Source organism: Dermochelys coriacea, chromosome 8 (assembly GCF_009764565.3).
Source record: "Dermochelys coriacea isolate rDerCor1 chromosome 8, rDerCor1.pri.v4, whole genome shotgun sequence".
In the NCBI taxonomy this organism is placed as follows: Eukaryota; Metazoa; Chordata; order Testudines; family Dermochelyidae; genus Dermochelys; species Dermochelys coriacea.
In genome coordinates, this window is record NC_050075.1 from 101003341 (window position 1) to 101023470 (window position 20130).

Below are 20130 nucleotides of genomic sequence, written 5' to 3' on the forward strand. Positions count from 1 at the left end.
TGATCAGCAGGAACAGGTGGCAAAGACAGAATGCTGCTTTCCACCTTTATACACACCAAAACATGCAACCATCTCCCCCTTAATTCTGAATCACCTGCACCAACATCCCAATCCATTTCAGGCTCTAGTTCAAAATTACCCAGTTTGTTTTTAAAACCTTTCATCGCTTTGCTCCAACCACCCTCATGAAGCTTGTTTCGCTCTACTTCCTTCACCTCTCCCTTCACTTACCTGCATTTTCCATCCTTCCTGCAGCATCACTGTTTTTTGAATGCAAGGCACCTCTCTCAATCTGGTACATCCTTCTGTATTGCTCAGCCCCAGATCTCATTTCAAAGCTCATCTTCAAATGTAACTTTTCTCCCTCTGCTTTTCTCAGTTTCCCTCTATTTAAGGTAGGTTTTGTACTAAATGTTTTAGTTTATTTCTTGTACAATGTAAACACACCACTGCTGTAGAATATACCACCCACCATCTTGAAATCTTTATGGGCTGATTGTGGAGCTCATTGTGACACTGGTGGGTACTCATGTGACTAGTTTGCACAGAGTAACAGCCGTGTTAGTCTGTATCCCCAAAAAAGAAAAGGAGCACTTGTGGCACCTTAGAGACTAACAAATTTATTTGAGCATAAGCTTTCATGAGCTACAGCTCACTTCATCAGATGCATTCGGTGGAAAATACAGTGGGGAGATTTATATACACACAGAGAACATGAAACAATGGGTTTTATCATACACACTGTAAGGAGAGTGATCACTTAAGATGAGCCATCGCCAGCGGGGGGGAGGAGGGGAAGGAGGAAAACCTTTCATGGTGACAAGCAAGGTGGGCCATTTCCAGCAGTTAACAAGAACGTCTGAGGAACAGTGGGGGGTGGGGTGTGGGGGGGGAAATAACATGGGGAAATAGTTTTACTTTGTGTAATGACTAATCATAGAGACTGGGAGTGGATGAGTCATTACACAAAGTAAAACTATTTCCCCATGTTATTTCTCCCCCCCACCCCACCTCATATTGTATGAGGCAATATACTTTATTGGACCAACTTCTGTTGGTGAGAGAGAAGCTTTCGAGTTTACACAGAGCTCTCCTTCAGGTGTGGGAAACGCACTCAGAGTGTCACAGCTAAATACAAGGTAGAACAGATTGTTTAGCATAAGGAGTTAACACACATTTCAAAGGACCATTCAAGGTGAAGTGACCTGTAACACCTCTCTAATCATACTGGGGTGGGGGGGGGAGGGGGATGGGGCAGAGGAGGGAAATTAATGGGTTTATAGATTCTTGTAATAAAACATAATTCCAGTGTCTCTGTTCAGTTCATGATTTTCAGTGTCTAGCAAAGTTATGGATTTAAGCTCCCCCGCTCACCTTTTTGAAGATACTGTGCAGGTTTCCTTTGAAGATGAGGAGTGATAGGTAAGATATAGAATGATCGCTTTGTGAAAAGTGTTCACCAACAGGTGACACAGTGGCTTTGTGTCTTACCATTTTTCAGTGTGAGTTCCTTTGATAGTGTACGGTTTCAGAGTAGCAGCCGTGTTAGTCTGTATTCGCAAAAAGAAAAGGAGTACTTGTGGCACCTTAGAGACTAACAAATTTGCTCAAATAAATTTGTTAGTCTCTAAGGTGCCACAAGTACTCCTTTTCTTTTTGATAGTGTAGTGATTAGTTTCACCCACATATTTGTTACTGGGGTATTTAGTGCACTGAATGAGGTACACCACATAATGTGATAGGCATGTGCTGGACCCATGGGTCTTGAAAGGTGTGTTGTTGGGGTGGGGTGATCATCATAGCAGTGGAAATATGTCTACATATCTTTTGTTCTGGCAGGGTCTGGATCTGTTGAGTGGTGTGTCCTGGTCTGTGGGGAACTTGCTTCTGCTGGTGAGCTTGGAGAGGTTGGGGAGCTTTTTGAAGGCCGAAAGAGGGGTCCAGGAAAGATTTCTTTCAGCATATTGTCCCCATTGAGTTTGGATCTATAAAAGTCATGCAGAAGCCACTCACCATATGTTTTGGCCATGTGCAGTTATGCGTAAGTTTGGGAGACTGTTTTACATGAAATAAGATTAATAATCAAATCTGAAGTGCCAAGGAAAACAACTTTATTTCCTTGGAGATGGCAACAAGTTTGCAAGAGATGAATAAAGAAAACATTATGGATGCAAATTAGTCTGTAGGTAAATAAGTAAAAAGAAAACTGAACACTGCTCCAAAACTGGAAAGACATACTAATGCCCATATCAAAGAATAAATTAACTGTTGCTTCAATAGAGGTAAAATACAGTGATATCATAGATTAACTAAATGATATTTTGAAATTAGTTTGGGATCATATTAAGTGATGATGGGTGGATAATCCCAATGGAATAACTTTGTCAAAATTTGCTGCTTCTTTTTTTTTTTTTTTCTGAAATGTTGGTGCAAAATTCTCACATTTATTTGTTGCATAAAATAGATTCTGAAATTATCATAAAGAATGATTCATAGGAAATTTGTCCTGTGTTAATTAGTTACAGAAATTATGCATAATTATTTCTGTTCCCTGGTTGGATGAGTTATGTATCTAACAAATATTGTGCAAACGTCAGTTCGCAATTTCCATTTGAAGTTAGTTGTTGTTGTTTTTCGCGTGCTCTATAGCCTGATTGCTCAAATGACCAAGGAAAGTGAACATGGTAGAATCAAAATTTGTTTGCTTTCTGTGATATTACTACTTTAAAATATGTTTAAATGTAAATGACCTGGTCTAGTCATGCAGGAGATGCGATTTCTGGCACTGAGCTCCTACAAAAGATGTCCTGCGGAGTCAGCATGCTGTGTCCTAGCGTGGTTTGCCAAACAGCAAGAAAATTCATTGTGAGCATGAAGGTTTCTAAGTTTGCAAAATGAAAAGGTAGTTAGCGTGATTCTGATCTCTTACCAGTTTTACACCATTTACTTTTCAGTGGCGATACTCCTGATGTATGCCAGTGCCAATGAGGTCCGAGGCAGGCATCATGAGAGAAGCTGAGCAGGAATGGGGTTTCCTGTTCTGCAAAAAATTCAAAGATTTTTCTCACTTTTTTTTTTTGTTCCATGTGAAATGAAACAAATCTGTTTTTGTTTTGCAGAAGAGCAGGCTGTCTGGCTCACCAGCTGCCAAGGTGACAAAATGGTCAGGTAGCCCAGCCATCCACATGACCTTTAGGTGGGCAGCCTGGGGAACTGGCCAGGTGGGGAATCAGCCACCTGACTTCCTGAGTAACAGGGGAACTGGCCTCCTGACTTCAGAGGTGACCACCTGGGGGCAATCATTCTGCTGCCTTCCCACAAGCCCTGCCCTGATGGGGTACCTGAGAGGGGGGAGCTGGAGCCAGGAGAACCCACCTGCCAATTGATTGGCGGCTTGCCTGGTCTGTCAAAAGTTTTGACAGAATCGATACATTCTGGCAGAACTCTGTTCCGTTGGAAGATTTCTGACCAGCTCCAGTGTTGAGTTTAATTTTGTGGTTTCAACCCGACACTTTCCTCTTCCAAGTTGTGCATTTTGTGTTTCTATCCAAGCCTGTGCTTTGGCTCGGCGTTTAGGATGTTGGGTATTTTCCTTTCATTTTTGCCTATTAAATGTAAAGTGCTAACTCCCAGATTCTTCAGATTTTTGTTAAACGACATTACTAGAGCAAATCTCTATTGTTTGTATAGGTGTATTTAAAAGATTAAGATAGAGCAGGCCTTCACACAGTGGTTTGTGGATCAACAAAAGCTCTTTACGTCTCAAGAAGCTTTAAGGTTTAGTAGCAAGTTTGATTGTATTGTTTAGTTTTATATATAGGAAAAATTGTATCTTTCCTGGGGTTGTCTGTTGTTTCTGCTGAGAATCAGTATGATTCCTGCATTGCTGAACCATATCCACTGGTCAGATCTTGCTCTGTCAAGGGGACAATTATTTGTTGCACTTGATGCCCAAAGGTGGGGTAGATGACACCAAAGTGGACAGCAGTTGTGATCCCTGCCCTGAGGAGTTTACAAACTGTGGGGCTCATTCTGCGTCCCTTCCTTGTGTTCTGAAGTACCTCACTCTGCCAGTAGTCTGGGTGACTTTAGAGGGACTTTCTGAGAGGAAGATATAACTCAACCTGAGTAAGGGGGACAGTATTAGATTCGAAATTAGACCATGAAGTACCAGGAGGAATATGAGTCAGCAGGGAGAGAAGAGGAGTCAGAAGTAGCATATATGCTCTCACATTAATAAGATTACATGGTTGATCTGCTCAGTAAGGGCTAGTTCATGGCATGATAAAGTAAATAGGGTTGGGTTTTCTTTTTGTGTAAATGGAATAGATGGCTTTCTTGTCTAATTTTGTGTAGGTTTGGCAACAGAGAGAAGGACTGAAAAGTCTTAATGCCTGTTGACCTCCATGTGCTTAAGGGCTTCACTGAGGATGGGCTAGGAGCATGGTGGGTCAGTTTTGGCAGAACCTTGCAGACGTAGCTGTTATGTGGAAGAAAGTGGGAAGACAGTCATGGGCTAGGTGGGTGAATGGACTATTGAGACTGTCCTTGTTGGCACTGCAGCATGGTCAGATTGGGGAGGTGAAGTGGAAAAGGACAAGGCTCGCTGAAAGGGAGGTTGAGGGAACAATGATATGAAGGGTAAGAAGCTTAAATGCGAGTCACCAAAGGTGCTGCTACAGAAATCCTGCCGACGGGGTCATGACAGGTCACCACCTGATCTCTCCTACTGCTTTGGAGAGAACTTGCCCTGTTTTTTGCTAGGAGCTTTGCACCAGCCAACAGGACTTCCACCTAATTCTGTCTGACATGGGTATAAGTTGAAGACCATACTGATGGCTGTTTTGTATGTTTGTACAGGTGCTCCTTGATGGGGTTTGATTTAAACCGGCACTGGGTGGATCCCTCTCCCTGGGCTCATCCCACGCTGCATGGAGTAAAACAGCTCATCGTTCAGATGTACAACAATCCGGTGAGTGGGGACACTTACACTGGAAAAGCATCTTCCCCAAGGTAGAGCATTGCATTGCATAGGCAGAGCCTGCGGGCCGTTTCAGGCAGCTGGTAATTCTGACCTGGACAGATCCTGTGGCAAACCTTTAAAAAGGGAACCAAGCAAACAACATCTCCGCTACATGTCATCAGGGAACATTTGAAGTGTGGTTTCTCATTGGGAACATTTGAGTGGAGGGAACAACTTAAAATAAGTTCAGCACAGATTATACAGGGAATAGTGCTGAACGCAGGGCCCAAATTCAATTGAGCAGCTCTTGTGATGTCTTGAGCTAGATTCAAAACAGCAGGCCCCTGAAATTGAATTACCAAGTGGCACTGATGTTTAATCCAGAGGTCTGGTAGGCATTGCTATGTAGTGTATGGGCAGGAAGGAAATAATATTTGTAAGTATTCCATAAACACACGCATAGGCTTGGTTAGAGAAGTCGAGATGTTTGTGAAGTGAAATCTCTGCTAATCAGAGGAGATGCATTGCAGGGAATGTGGGGAAGAGGAGGAGGAGGAAGGCAGACAGTTATTGAATGTTTGACATCAAAGTGGAGAAGAATTAATGAACACGCAACCTGAGAAAAAGCTCTGAACAAAGATGCAGACTGGGTAGGAAAAAAAGAAATGATTCTAGGCACTCTTTGGGAAATATGAGGGGATTTTATACACATTGTTTGTTGTATGGAGTTCCTGATATTAATTTGATTATTGTGCTTCCCATTTTGCCAATTAGGTGTGTTTCTTTCACATAAACTGTGGTTTTTCTTTTTCCTTTTGTGTGTGTGTGTGTGTATTTATATGTGTATATAATGGCATTGCTTGGCACCTCACAAGACAGAGGGACTACTGCTCTTGGGTAGTCAGTCCTAGTTCTAGCTTTTCCCTCTAACTCCGTGGCTTGCCAGTGCACCCCATGCCCAAAATAGCATACAACAACGTCAGTATAGGAGTGGCTTCAGGATAAGCTAGGTAAGTAGCCACATAGGGGGCCTCAGCTTGTGCAGAAGAGTGGTACTCTGGAGTGGAATTCCACTGCAGGAAGAACTTACTTAGACTGTGAGCTTTTTGAGGCAGGATCCACCTTTGAATTCTGTGTTTGTGCAGTCCCTAGCACAACAGGGTTCTAGCCTGTGGTGGAGGCTCCTAGCTGCTGCAGCAGCACAATCAAAAAGAATAATAGTAAAGGAAGAAGCTGGCCAGGCAGGGTCTATTCTCCCGCTTTTTTCCATCCCAAAGAGGAACCAGACTCTTCTTCCTATCTGATGCAGAGGGCTTGCAAGCTGCATCATTAGAGAAGCCTGTTTCTCCCAGGGGTAAAGAGGTCCTTGAGTCTAACAGGGAAGCTGGGTGGAGAGAGCTCACCAGCTGGTGTCCGTATCGGTTGTGTTACTAGCTGAGGTCAGCAGCCATAAAATGAAATCGCCTTTGGATAAAAATATTCCCTTAGCTTTGGCCTCTTCCTAAGGATTTCTGACGTCCTTCAGGGCTGGTAATGCTCAGCACCAGCAGTTCTCAGAGCCAGACTGTCTTCTCGCAATAAGATACGCTATGGGACAACTCTTTTCCTTGGGGAGTGCTTTACTGCTAGTCCCTCTGAGCCAATTAATATTTGCATGAACTGACAATAAGCAAGGGGCTGGGAAGACGAGAAGGAGGGAAGAGTTGCCAGTTGCCTCAGAGGGAGAAAATGAGATCACACGTGGGCCTTTCCGCTATAGCTTTGATGGATTTTATTGGTACACATTCAGGCTGACACCCTCCCCCCGCCCAGGGCAGACGACCAGCCCAGAGCCTCTGAATCGCTTCATCTTAAGTAATGCCCAGGTGTAAATTTCACCCTCAGCTGCTTTGGTGAGGAGCACATGTTAAATGTCTGGCTACCCAGATGGATAGGAAGACAAAACAGTTCCATGTCTCTTTCCTATTCTTGTCAAATTGTAACTGATCTGGGAATTAACATGTAAGATAGTGTTAACCCTCCTGCTTCCTCTCATTCTCAATACAACAAAACAAAAACCAGAAGAAAATGAACTGAAATAAAATGCAAAATAAGGTTCACCCCCAAAAAAATGCATTAGAAAACTACCCTAATTCCTCCCACTCTACACGCTCTCAAATAAAAATTTGCCACTTCCAAGATCCGTCATGGGGAACTGCCCATAAGAGATTGGATTGTTTAAAGCAAAGGAAGTCCAGCTTAATGTTGCTATCCTATAACAGCCTGGTACAGCCCCTTTAGATGTATTCATTTCCTTAAATCATTTAAGAAAAATTAGCTGCCATAACATAAAGCAGCTTTTAAAATATTGCAACTTAGGAGGATTTTTCTTCTTCTGCAGTCTGGAAGATAAGCTATTTCCTTTGAAAAAGTTCACTCTGTATGTGGGGGCAAGTGACATGGGAATAAGGGAAGCAGCTCTGGCTCTCTCTCTGAGACTCACGTGTACACATACAGACACTCTGCCGTAGTTACAGTGGCTCTCCAGAGGAGAAGGGATCTAGGGTATAGGCTAGAAGTAGTCGGGCCTGAGGAGAAGGGTGAATTTGTACTTCATGGGGCGTGTGTTTGCAGTGCAGGTTGTGAAAGATTCCCACTTATAATTCTTTTCGGCTTGATAGAGCTCTCTTCCACACTCTGTCTAGCCAAGTTCTTAAACTGTGTCCATCTCTAGAGCTGGTGAGACTGGTGCAACCACTGCTGGAATACTGTGTCCAGTTCTGGTACCCACAACTGAAGAAGGATGATAACTGGAGAGGGTTCAGAGAAGAGTCCCAAGAATGATTAAAGGATTAGAAAACATTCCTTATGGTGATAGACGCAAGGAGGTCGATCGATTTAGCTTAACAAAGAGAAGGTTAAGGGGTTACTTGGTTACAGTCTGTAGGTGCCTACATGGGGAACAGATATTTGATAATGGGCTCTTAAATCTAGTAGAGAAAGGTATAAGACGATCTAATGCTAGATACATTCAGAAATAAGATGTAAATTTTTAACCGTGAGAGTAATTAACCATGGGAACAATTTACCAAGGTTACTGGTGGATTCTCTATCACTAGCAATTTTTCAATCAAGATTGGTTCTAAAAAATTTTCTCTAGTGTCAGCTGACTTGGTCCAGCCACAAAGGTTTTATTGCAGTGGAGGCATCCCCAAATGGTCTCTCTTCTCCGTGCCCCTCCTCATTCCCCTTTTAGGGTATGACTACATTGCATCGTAAAGCTGGGTCCTTGGGATGCATTCTGGTGGAGTCAGTGTTTCTAAGCCCATTCTTGAGCATCGCCACTGCACTGTATACTGGGTTTACAATTGCTGGATCCGGGTCTCGCAACTGTGTTAACATGCCCACACTGCACTATACAGACCTTCTGGCTTGGGTGTGCTGCTTGAATTGTATCTGCAATATAAAATGATACGGCTGTCACAGAAGGACTTGCAGTTCCCCAACCACAGTCGGTGGGTTCTAGGACCCAGATCCTGAGTGCTTGCTGACCTGATTCATAAAGATTTCTGTGGATGATAGGGGGCTTTGGGCTCAAATCTGAGTCTGAGCCTGGGTTTTCAATGCAGTGTAGACATATTCTTATAGGCCCTGTTCCTCAGTTTTCTACTACCTTCCCCTTTGCAAGACCTTCTTTTTGCTGCTTCAGCTATTTATGGCCCTTTTGGCCATTGACCAGTGTGATTGTTGCTTACCTTTCATGCTCTGACATCCCCTATCCTTCTGATAATGCTTTGGTGACCCACTAGATCTGCTTGGCTCAGTCGGGGGCAGTTTAATTGTCATTCAAACTCCCTTTCTCCCAGCCAGGCTTCAGGTGACAGCATCTAAAGGGGTTGCCATCAAGGGTTATAGGCGTAATGTTTTGCCCACCCTGAAAATGGAAGAATATTTTACAGTGGCCTCCTGATCCTGGAAAAATCTGCTGTTCAAATTGTGAAAACAACTCTGTGGTGGCCCTATAAAAACAAACCCAGCCTTTCTTGTGCATCATGGACACATGCTCACCCCAGGTCTCGCTTAAATTTTGAAGGGTGGATCTTTATTTTCCAGTATCACCAGTTATAAATGAAAAGGCTTATTTGGGGGGGCAGACAGTGTGGTCCAGTGAATAAATGGGTCACTTCACTAGGAGTCAGGTTATTTTTGTTTGAAACTTGCTTTCATATTCTGCAGTATAAAGATATCTGTAATGACAGCATTGTTTTCATGATCTCCCACCATCACCGCACTCGGCAGTGCTCTGTTCCTCACCAGACAACTCAAAAAGAAAAACACAGCTCATCTCCCTGTTGCACACAATGTGTTGGAGTTTGACATAAATTTTCCTTTTGGCAGGTCAGCAAATTGTGTCAGTCTTATAGGCGCCACTTCCACTCATCTCCTGAAATGATGTTATTAGTATTATCATCAATGTGATACTGTACGGCCGACAAATAAAGTATAATAATAGACTTTGCAGGATTTTGTGTCAAAATTGCACACTTAAGCTTCCTACACTATAGGAGCCTGCAAGGGGTATTATCTAATCTAACATTTGAATGTCTGAAAGCAATTGTTTTCTGCTCCATATTTCCACCACACACACGCTCTCAGATTTCCCAAACCCTTTTGTATCGTAGCAGCAAAGTGGAGAATATTTCAGAGCAGAGCTCAAAAACTAATTTGCACTCCTACTCAAACCATTTTGAATGTTAATAAATGAAGCGGGGAAGGAGGGTGAGTGAAACTGTCCAGGATGAGCCCATCCATTTTGATTTGTTCTCAGCCCCACTGAATAGCACAGGGAACGTGTATCCTGTTCGTAACTTTGTTCTGTTTGGGATTGTGCTTACAGATGAAGAGATATGGGAGCAATGTAAGCAGCAAAGTCACTTGGAGGGTTTTTTAAGCAAAAGAGCTGTTTGTGCTGAAAGATAAATTAGAGCCATGCAGCCAAATGCTTGGCCTTGGTATGGCTGCATTGTGCTTGTTCAGTGTGTGACAAAGTTCCTGCTCTACTTTGTTGGATCTTGCGCTTATTGGCGGATTTGCTCGCCTTGGAGCTTCACGGCAGCCCTCAGTTTGGCCGTTTTTGTGAACTCACAGTCCAGGTCAACTCCTCCTGTGTCTGACCAGGAGTTGGGAGGTTTGGGGGGAACCTGGGTCCGCCCTCTACTCTGGGTTCCAGCCCAGGGCCCTGTGGAATGCAGCTGTCTAGAGCGCCTCCTGGAACAGCTGTGTGACGGCTACAACTCCCTGGGCTACTTCCCCATGGCCTCCTCCCAACACCTTCTTTATCCTCACCATAGGACCTTCCTCCTGGTGTCTGATAATGCTTGTACACCTCAGTCCTCCAACAGTCTGCGTTCTCACTCTCAGTTCCTAGCGCCTCTTGCTCCCAGCTCCTTACATGTGCACCACAAACCGAAGTGAGCTCCTTTGTAAACCCAGGTGCCCTGATTAGCCAGCCTTAATTGAGTCTAACAGCTTCTTGATTAGCTGCAGGTGTTCTAATCAGCCTGTCTGTCTTAATTATCTCCAGAAGGTTCCTGATTGTTCTGGAACCTTCCCTGTTACCTCACCCAGGGAAAAGGGACCTACTTAACCTAGGGCTAATATATCTGCCTTCTGTTACTCTCCTGTAGCCAACTGGCCCAACCCTGTCACAAGTGGTATAAGGTATTAGCTTTGCTATAACACAGGCTTACGCAGCATGCGAAACACGGTAGCAATTCCAATAACACCAAGCACCTGGCTCTCTGGTGCAGTAGCTGGAAAAGAGGAGGGCTTGAGGATCACCTCAGCAGTCTGGCAGTATCCAGTGACTGGCATACATGCCACACATCTGTCTGAGGCACTACATGGCTATAGTATCTGAGAAGCAATCCACACCCCAGGAGAAAGGGAAGCACTATTATGCTAATTTTACAGGTGTAGAATTGAGGCATAGAGAGACTAATCCCGGGGGGAGGGGGAGCACACGAGAAGTTTGCAACAGAACAGGGAATCGAGCCTGGGTCCCTGATTCAGATGTTAGCACCTGAACCCCAGTATCCTTCCCTCAGGCTCCTTTTTATGCTGCCCATAGCTTAGACTTAGCTGAGCACCTGTTGGGTGGTAGGGTAACAACAGGCCTGAGGAGAAGGCTTTGGTAGTTCTGGCTGCTGTCAACTAGGGATGCTGTGTTCCCCTTGTAAAGAAATAGTGCGTTGGATTAACAGTAGAGCTGGTCAACATTTTTTGTCACAAAATGTTTTTCCAACCAAAATGAAGGAAAAAAAAGCCCTGCAGAAAACATTGTTCAAAATATTTTAGCTTTTGATTAAAAAATTGAAGATTTACCAATGAACCAAAGTTAGGCGTGTGGCTGGATGCAGGCAGGATGCTCCCCCAGCAACACCTTAATATTCTACAAATGCAGCATCAGTGTGTGGCTGGGACCAGCCCAACCCACAGCCCCCTCATGAATTCCCTGCCTGCAAAGAGTAGGCATAATTCTTGTGTGATAGGAGCTGTTGCTTTGTGGCCATTCATAAGTATGCATAGAAAAATGCAGACCGTGTCCATGGTCATGCTTCCTTGCTCCTCTCCATTATAGAAGTCACAGACGACCCTACAGATCAGGTTTTCCATAGCTTGTTACATACAGCCCACTTGCAGCCTGCACTCCTGTTGCTGCATTGTCCATTATTTGGCCTTGAATGTGCGGGGGCCAGTGCAGCCACCCTAGGGAAGGAAGAAAGCAGTTGATTAACAGTACGCAGAATAGCACAGAGAATGGTGACGTTTGTATCTGATTGAACATGCAGGAGGCATGTTTTAGGCAGTTAGAATATAGTTACTTGCATTGGAATTTGGCCAGGACACTGAGCAAATAAGACTCCTGCTCTTTTGAAAAGTGCCACCGATTTCCTTAATGACCACAAGTTGTCAGGACCTTAGTCTGTCTTCTCATAGAAAACTCCCCTCTGAGCATTTTAATAAAGCAAAGCTTCTTCCTGAGTATTTTTGAAACCTGAAAATCTGAGCTTTTAAACTTCAAGGCCCCAGAAACAGCTTAACAACAAAGACCTGATAGGAATATTACTTTGACTTTGTGTGTGGCTACCCTGCAGTTTTGCATACGTTTTCTTGATATAGAGCCCAGTTTAAGCTGTTGAATGGGGTCTGTGTTTATAATGTTCCCTAAGAGCTATTATGTGAGAGAGATTGGTTAATTGAAGCATTAATCAGTCTCTGGATGGCTGAAAGTTCATATATTTCATGGCTGTTTTTCATGATGTATGTGACCTATTCATAGTTTGTTCTAACCCGCATTGGAACAAGACTTAATTTCACTTCTTGTTAAAGCTTTTCTGCCGACCATCTTCCATTACACTAGTAAACGTTAGAAACCATATCAAAACCCAGAGGACCCCTATATGCAGAACTCCATTGCAAAGGATTCTCAGACAGGAAAACTGTATTAACTTTGTAACTCTTTCAAGCCAGAGTCAAGTTAGCATCATAGCTTGCATTTTCCCAGATGGTAGGTTTCACCAGTTTCTTAGGATCTGCTTATTATATCCCTAAGATACTGCTAGTAAAATCACATTAAAGGAAACGTGTTAATTAGATGGAAGTTTAATTTTCTTATTGTTAGCAAATATATCTTAATATAGTGATTTTGCAACATAAAATTTAGCAATAGTTCTAATAATTTTTATAATAGTTTATTATATTTATTTCTATGGCCCCCATCAGACATCTTTTGCAAGAGTACTGACTCTTGCAGATTAATAGATTTCAAGACAAGAAGGGACCATTATGATCATCTAATTTGCCTTCCTACATAAAACAGGCCACTGAATTTCATCTAAAGTAGTTTGCCTGAGTGGGAATAGAACCCATGTAGGCCTCACAAAAGAAAGTGCTCATTTCAAGCAACTGGACCACTGGGGAGAATGGCTGTTCAAGGACCCTCAAAAGGCTGAGGTTCATAACAAATGAACACTCAGAAGTTTGGGTGCTTATCTAAACCATGTTCACAACCCCTTTCCTCTCCAAAATTGGGCTGGAAATGCCACGCGACTAGCCCTTTTAATTTTATTTTTTTATTTTTAAAAAGTTCATTTTAATATTTAAATTTTAGGAAACTGTTTGGTTGTGTTTGAATTTTGGTCAAAGGTTCATGTTGATTCTTTAATTGAAATGAACCATGTTACTTGTACCTAATGTGAAATCTCAGAAACGTTGATTCTTAGTCATTTTTCAGAGCATCAGTCTCGAAGATGCAAAAATATTGTATTACTAAGAAAGACTTATCTGCATGTCTGTCCTTTGAAACAAACACAACTACATGCACTTTGGGGCATTGAAGGAAGCCTTACTGCTTTAGGTCATTCTCTACAACAAACTTTAGAGTCTGGCTAGGAATGTGAAGTTGTTACTTTTTACCAGACTCTCCTGAGGAAATCAACTTGCTGTCCAGTGTCCTCATAATTATTGCATAGCTTTACTAAAAGAGATCCTTCAGTGATTACTTTACTAAATCCTCTAGATTCCTGTCTATAAAGCAATGTTTCCCAAAGTGCAGTATATGCTTCTCTGGAGGTTGTGAAGGTCTAGCCAGGAGAGTGACCAGACCTCGCAGTTGTTCTTCAGAGTCTCAGCTTCCATTTTTTTAAAAGTAATTCCGTAGGTGTTATGGTATGAAGAAAACCTTCAAAATGCGAAGCAAGCATAATGAATGCAGATATGTCTGCCTGAGTTTGCAGAGAGCCTGAACCAGTCACTCTGAGATTCAAACTGTCTCATTCATTTCTGTGAGTACTACCCAGATGCCAATGATGAAACTGAAAATATCAACACTGTTAACCATTGCACTTCTCACCAAAGAAAGGAGAGGAAGGCTCATGTTATCAAGATTGACCCTAGCATTTCATAAAGTGTGTGTGTGTTGGGGGGGGGGGTCACAGCACAAAAGACTAGCTGGGTCAATATGGATGATGGCTCCGTTAAGATGTACACAACACATGGAAGGTTTGCAGAGGTGGTGTGGGACGTTGCTTAGAAAGTTGGGAAATGTTGCTGTAAAGGATCCATGAGCTATAGCTTTCTGTCTCCACATGTACCCTGATTATTATTTTTCGGGGTATGTGGGGGTTACTTTAGGGCTCTTTCAAGCTCCAAATTAACCCTGTAGCTGGGATACACAGAATCCTTAATTACAGAGCATTTATACAAGTAATAACACTGCAGAAAAAATAACATTGCTAATTTTCAAGCTGATTGTGTTGCTTAATGTGGGCCCTATCTGCAGGTGTTTGTTGTGTATGCTCCTTTTCTGTACATAAGAATGCCTTACATGTGAGGTTTATAAAATGGTCTATTGTAGTGAAAATCATGATCTCATTCATTATTTTATATCCAGCTCTTTTAATTCTAAAAGATCCCAAAGGACTTAACATGTACAGGAATCAGTTTGCCCACCACAGAAATGCAGACACCTCTGGGGCAGACCTCATCAGCATTTGTCTTGTGTTGGGAAATTCTTGGAGTTTTTCATCTTCCCAAAGTGAGGAATTCACTGCAGAATTAAACCTCTGCAGGAACAGAAAATTCCTTTCCTGTGACTTGAAGAGTACAGAAACGTTATCTGCCGTATACCCTACTTAGCTGGCCAACCCACTTTTCTACACTTGGGCTTTCTGCTATTGCCATGGTTACATCATAAAACAGAGACAGCTTTTTATTCTGTTTATGTCCCTTTGATAATGGTTGTATTGATCTGGCCTTGCGTGAGCAGAACTTCACAGTTTACCAAATACCGTTAAGGGCACCAGACTTTTACTGCAGCCAGTGGACGTGTTCCATCATCTCTGAGCCCTTGCATAGAATCATAGAATCATAGAATATCAGGGTTGGAAGGGACCCCAGAAGGTCATCTAGTCCAACCCCCTGCTCAAAGCAGGACCAAGTCCCAGTTAAATCATCCCAGCCAGGGCTTTGTCAAGCCTGACCTTAAAAACCTCTAAGGAAGGAGATTCTACCACCTCCCTAGGTAACGCATTCCAGTGTTTCACCACCCTCTTAGTGAAAAAGTTTTTCCTAATATCCAATCTAAACCTCCCCCATTGCAACTTGAGACCATTACTCCTCGTTCTGTCATCTGCTACCATTGAGAACAGTCTAGAGCCATCCTCTTTGAAACCCCCTTTCAGGTAGTTGAAAGCAGCTATCAAATCCCCCCTCATTCTTCTCTTCTGCAGACTAAACAATCCCAGCTCCCTCAGCCTCTCCTCATAAGTCATGTGCTCTAGACCCCTAATCATTTTCGTTGCCCTTCGTTGTACTCTTTCCAATTTATCCATGCGAAATGCGAAAAGGGAAAAGCAGCAGGACTGCACATACTGGTGACCTGAGATAGTGGCATGTATCAGCAGCTGGCACATGAAAGACTCAACTGCCTCTAAAGTTAAATGGGGTATATACATGTTTCTTTTCTGCCAGTTTGAATAAATTGTTCAATACGGAAAAGAGTGGGATTCTGGCCCCCTTTCAACTTCTTTCCACCTCTCTGACAGTGGATAGGGTCTGGGATGGCCCCCTAGGGAATTCACTTAGTGCTATGGCATTGGGGAGTGTGCTTTGAGGCCTGAGACTCCCAGACAGCGAGTCTGGGCACAGTATGTGAAGCTAGATCTCTTACAAGCAGAGTGATCACTGAACATTGCAGTGCTAGGCTAGTGCTACGCTGCCCTACTGAACAGCCCCTGGTGTTCTTTGGAGATGATGGGGACAGGAAAGTGCTTTTCTCTCTGACTATTCTGGGCTGTAGAGAGGATCATGGTCAACCAAGTGAGTCAGAGCAGTTCCCAGGGCACAAAGCCACATTTATCCCCTATCTCCTGGGCAATCTCTCCTGAGAGATGCACACAAAATCTGTCCTTAGATCTCCAGACCATTGTTGTCTTTTTATTCTTAATCATACAGTTTGGCAATAGATATCCATCCTTGGTCCCAAATAATACCATTTCCCACAGACACAAGGAACTGCTGATTTATATTTATGGGGTTGAGTGTGGTCCAGTGGACAAGTCACTGGCCTGATACTTGTTGGCTTGGATTCTAGTCCCTTTCTATGCAATTGACCAACTGTATGACCTTGGCCAAAGCCCTTCTCTTTGTGCCTCAGTTTCTCCATTTCTGCAAGGAGGCTAATGCTACTTTGTAAAACACTTTGATATATACAGATGAAATGCACTGTAGAAGAACCAAATTTTATTACATGTTGTTGTTGTTACTAGTTTACCCAGAAGAAATGCACCTCAAATTTCTCAGTACTTCTTCCTGGGTTTAAAGCGCTAGCATTCTGCTCTTTCTTCTTCTTTCATATCAGCTCTCAGTTTAGAGGAATAAGAACCAGGAGAACCCTGCGTTCTAATCTAACCAGATTACCGAGCAAATTGCTTCATTATCTGATACCTCAGTCAGCTCAGCAGGAAATTTTCAATACAAGGCAACATTTCAGTAGAGAAATGTTTTGGGCCAGATCCTTAACATTGACATAGCTCCATTGAAATGAATGAAGCTGGGTCCATTTACACCGAATGAGGGTCTGGCACTTTATTTGGGGGGTGGAGGAACCCAACCGTTTAAGGCTCCTTTGATAATTTCCATAGCAGAAAATCAAAGTTGCCCTTTGAAATGAAGTTGACTCAAGCTCTGCAATGATGTATTTTATCATGACAGTTATAATAATTCAGTGGACATTTTAGAAGGGGTTAGAGTAGTTTAAAAAAAAGAAGTGATGTGCCTGTTTCCTGAATATGAAGCAGAGGGAAAGGGCAGCATTGAGGTGGGCGGGGAGGGAGACTGGCAATTGTAATATTCAATTATTTTATTTTTCAAAGGATACGTAAGTGGAGAAGTGGAGATTATCTGATTTCAAGGGCAAACTTTTTCCCCCCCCCTTAAAAACCAAAAGATCCTGATTGCTTGATCTGATCTCAGCCTGGTTTTAGTCAGTTCATTCTGAAGATCATTTTCCAAGTGGCATCGTTACTTTGTAACAAGATTAGAGGAAGAGGGAGAGAGGCTGTGAACTGCTCAGTTGCACTCCAAGGACTGTTGGAAAGTGCGATTTGGAGTACACTGGCTACAGAGGGGTATGAAGAGACCCATCTAACCCATTTCTAGTACTGCAAGGAGTTGAGATTGCTCACATGAGTGGATCAATGTTTATAAAACAAACATTTAAATGTTATTAGCTACTTTAGTCAAACTGAAATATACCATGACTGTATAGTAACGTGGCAGGGGCTTTCTTAACGAGGGTTTGCAAATGACATAGTTGATTTCTACTGTATTGCAATAGTCAAGGATTTATAATACAATAGTCATTGCGATTTTATATTATTAGCAAAAATAAATTACAGTGTAACATGCTGGTTCTGAAAAATAAAAACTCATCCAAGTGAGATATTTGTCTAGTATTGGCTGGGTTCGGAGAGCCCCAGAACTGCATGTTGAAGTCAATGGGAGCTGCAAATGGTGACTGCTGCTTCTTTAATTGAGCTCCAAAATGAAGCCATTATGCCTAATATGCACTAAGTAATAAGCAAAGTTTCCGTGTGTGTATGCAGACATATGACGTATATTATGTATTGCTTCTCTAGCTTGTGCATTGGGCAGAGGTGTTTCTTTTTCATTGTGGCAATCTGAAAAAGGATCAGCTGGGTTTTGAAAACAGTTCTACCCTGGTTATGCCGAAGTCTTGGGAGACCGTTGAATATCTCAGGTTTTGGATTGGAGCTGGGGAGCTATTAACAAGGCCAGTACAAAGACTACGGTGTACTCTGGGCACCCAGGCCTGGAGTGCCTAGGAGAAAACGTCGTTTGGCTTTGCAGACTGGCTGACTTCAAAGGGTCAGCCTTTGCTAACTGAAGCACAGCCCCTTAACACTGCGCAGAGCCATCCTGCATGAACTGGGGGATGGAATGGATGATCTAGTAGGAATTTTCCCTTACCATTGCCCTGTGTGTGATGTCAGCTGGTATTCTCCTTCAGGACATAGCATTAGTACAGAGAACATAATCAAACTTAGGTTAACTGGCTGTGTTCTGCAGCTAACTTTGTTAAAGTAATGCAATTGGTGTAATCTACACCAGATTGTGTTGTTAGTTACATGCTCCGGACTGCATCTAGCATGGAATTGATAAGGCAGTCCAAGGACAGCAGAGATAGCTCACGCCTCCCAAGAATGCTTCTTATTCAGCTAGTGCTTCCTTCCACTTGTCCCACTAGACATATTGAGGGGCAGTGGGTGGATGGGGAAGTACCCCCCCTAAAGATCACAGACAGCAAGAGTCACAGCTGGACACATTTCTCTCAGGAGCTGTTAAATGCACAGGAAATGTACAGAGCTGATACCAGTTTATGTTGGGTCAAAATTCTCAAATCTGCCGAAAGTTAGGGCCCCTCAATACATAGATAGGCTTCCAAATAAAAGTGATCCGAGCACCTGTAGTGCCAAATGAACTCTGCATCTCTGACAACCAGCCCATTTGGATTGCCATTTTCATGTAGAAAATAAGATAACTCCACACTGGAGTGACTGATTTTATTTAAGCCTGGCTACAGCTTTCTCTTGGGATTTATTGCTTCCAGTGACAGTAAATTCAAGTTTATTTTAAATTGTTCCAATTCAGTGTATTACTTGTGAAGGTATCCGAGAGAGAGAGAGCTGAGGAGCTGAAATCCTCTATCTACAGGACAAGGTTCAGCCCTAGGGCTGGGTTGGGTAGTTCACTTTCTAGCCCCAGAATTATTATTATTATTTACTTATTAGCTGTATTGTATTAGCATCTAAGAGCTCTAGTCATGGACCCATTCTGCAAAGCACTGTACAATCGCAGAAAAAAAAGATGCCAGTGACTCACAGAGCTTCCAATGTCCATCTCGTCTCTACTGAGACTGCCAACAAATCTGCCAATTATGGAGGGGGATTTCAGAGATGAAGAACTGGGATGAGACCACTTAACACCATTCATAGATGTCACCATATAATGACTTTTACCAGCTTCTGACTGGGACTGCATTCAGCTCGCTAAACTAGAGGTGGAGTGATCAATAGTCCTTCACCTAATCACTGAGTCATCCAGTTCCTATAAATTAGAATTAAAAAGAGGTAAATCACTTGTTGGAGCAAAATTTTGGAGTGGGAATGAAGTTGAATAGTAAATATGGACCAGAGTATTTTTGTAAGGAAAATTGAGACATGCGAGATTTTAAAAGCCATGGGGAGGTATTTTTAAAATCCTTCTTTCCCTACAATTTTGTTAGTCATCTGCTAACGGTCTTCCCTCAGAGAGGACTGAAACTTTCAGAGAAGCCCCACTGAAGTTTAACTGGTAGTACAAAAGAATGAATTGTCAGTCAGACCAATGCAGACAGAAAGGCATATAAAGAATGAATGAATTTGCTTGAACTGTTGTAGTTGTGGGCGTTTTACAGTCAGTTTGAGTAACCTAGTAGTGAGAGTCAGAACAGTTTTAATGTGTAGGGGGAAATGCAGGGCAGGCATGGCATTAGTTTACAAAGTGATGCTCATGTTCGAGCCTTGGAATAGCATATGCAATGAAATGGATCGATAGATGGAATTTAATACCAAAATAAATAATCCTGGGTTACTACACTGACTATACTGTGCTACTCTGAAACCTGCACTGACTATACTGTTCATGTCCATATTTAATTCAGTTGAGCCTCCCATTCTTGAATTTCCTGCAAGTTGCCACAAATTCCAGTCTGCCAAGGTGGAGTCTTGCAGAAAGGGAGCATCGGAACGGAACGTAAGTCTAGCTGGCTGTAGAGGAGCAAGGAGTTGCTCTCTTGACAATGCCAAAACAAATCAAGGAGTGATGAGACTGAAAACCGCTTCTCACCATCTTTGAAATCCAAATGGTGCATCACAAAGGATAACTAGCTACGCATTCTTCCGCGAGGAGTGTCCCTGTGGTTGTTCCACTTTAGGTATCTTGTTCCACTTTAGGTATCCTGCGCTTGTAATCGGAGATTTGTGGTAGCAGTGCCCGGGTTGGGCCACGCACGCGTAGCTGTCTCGTGCCGCTCTGAGCGGTTACATAGTGGTGTGCAGCCAACT

General features: G+C 42.9%; 1 protein-coding gene across 1 annotated transcript in view; it reads left to right on the plus strand.

Annotated features, from left to right (window-relative positions):
• LOC119859961 (AGBL carboxypeptidase 4) overlaps nucleotides 1–20130 on the plus strand; it is a 1439111-nt gene that overhangs the window by 1237893 nt on the left and 181088 nt on the right. The window contains exon 9 of the mRNA XM_038412901.2: nucleotides 4861–4972. Within this exon, the coding sequence (XP_038268829.1) occupies nucleotides 4861–4972 (112 nt within the window). The remainder of the gene's footprint in view (nucleotides 1–4860; nucleotides 4973–20130) is intronic.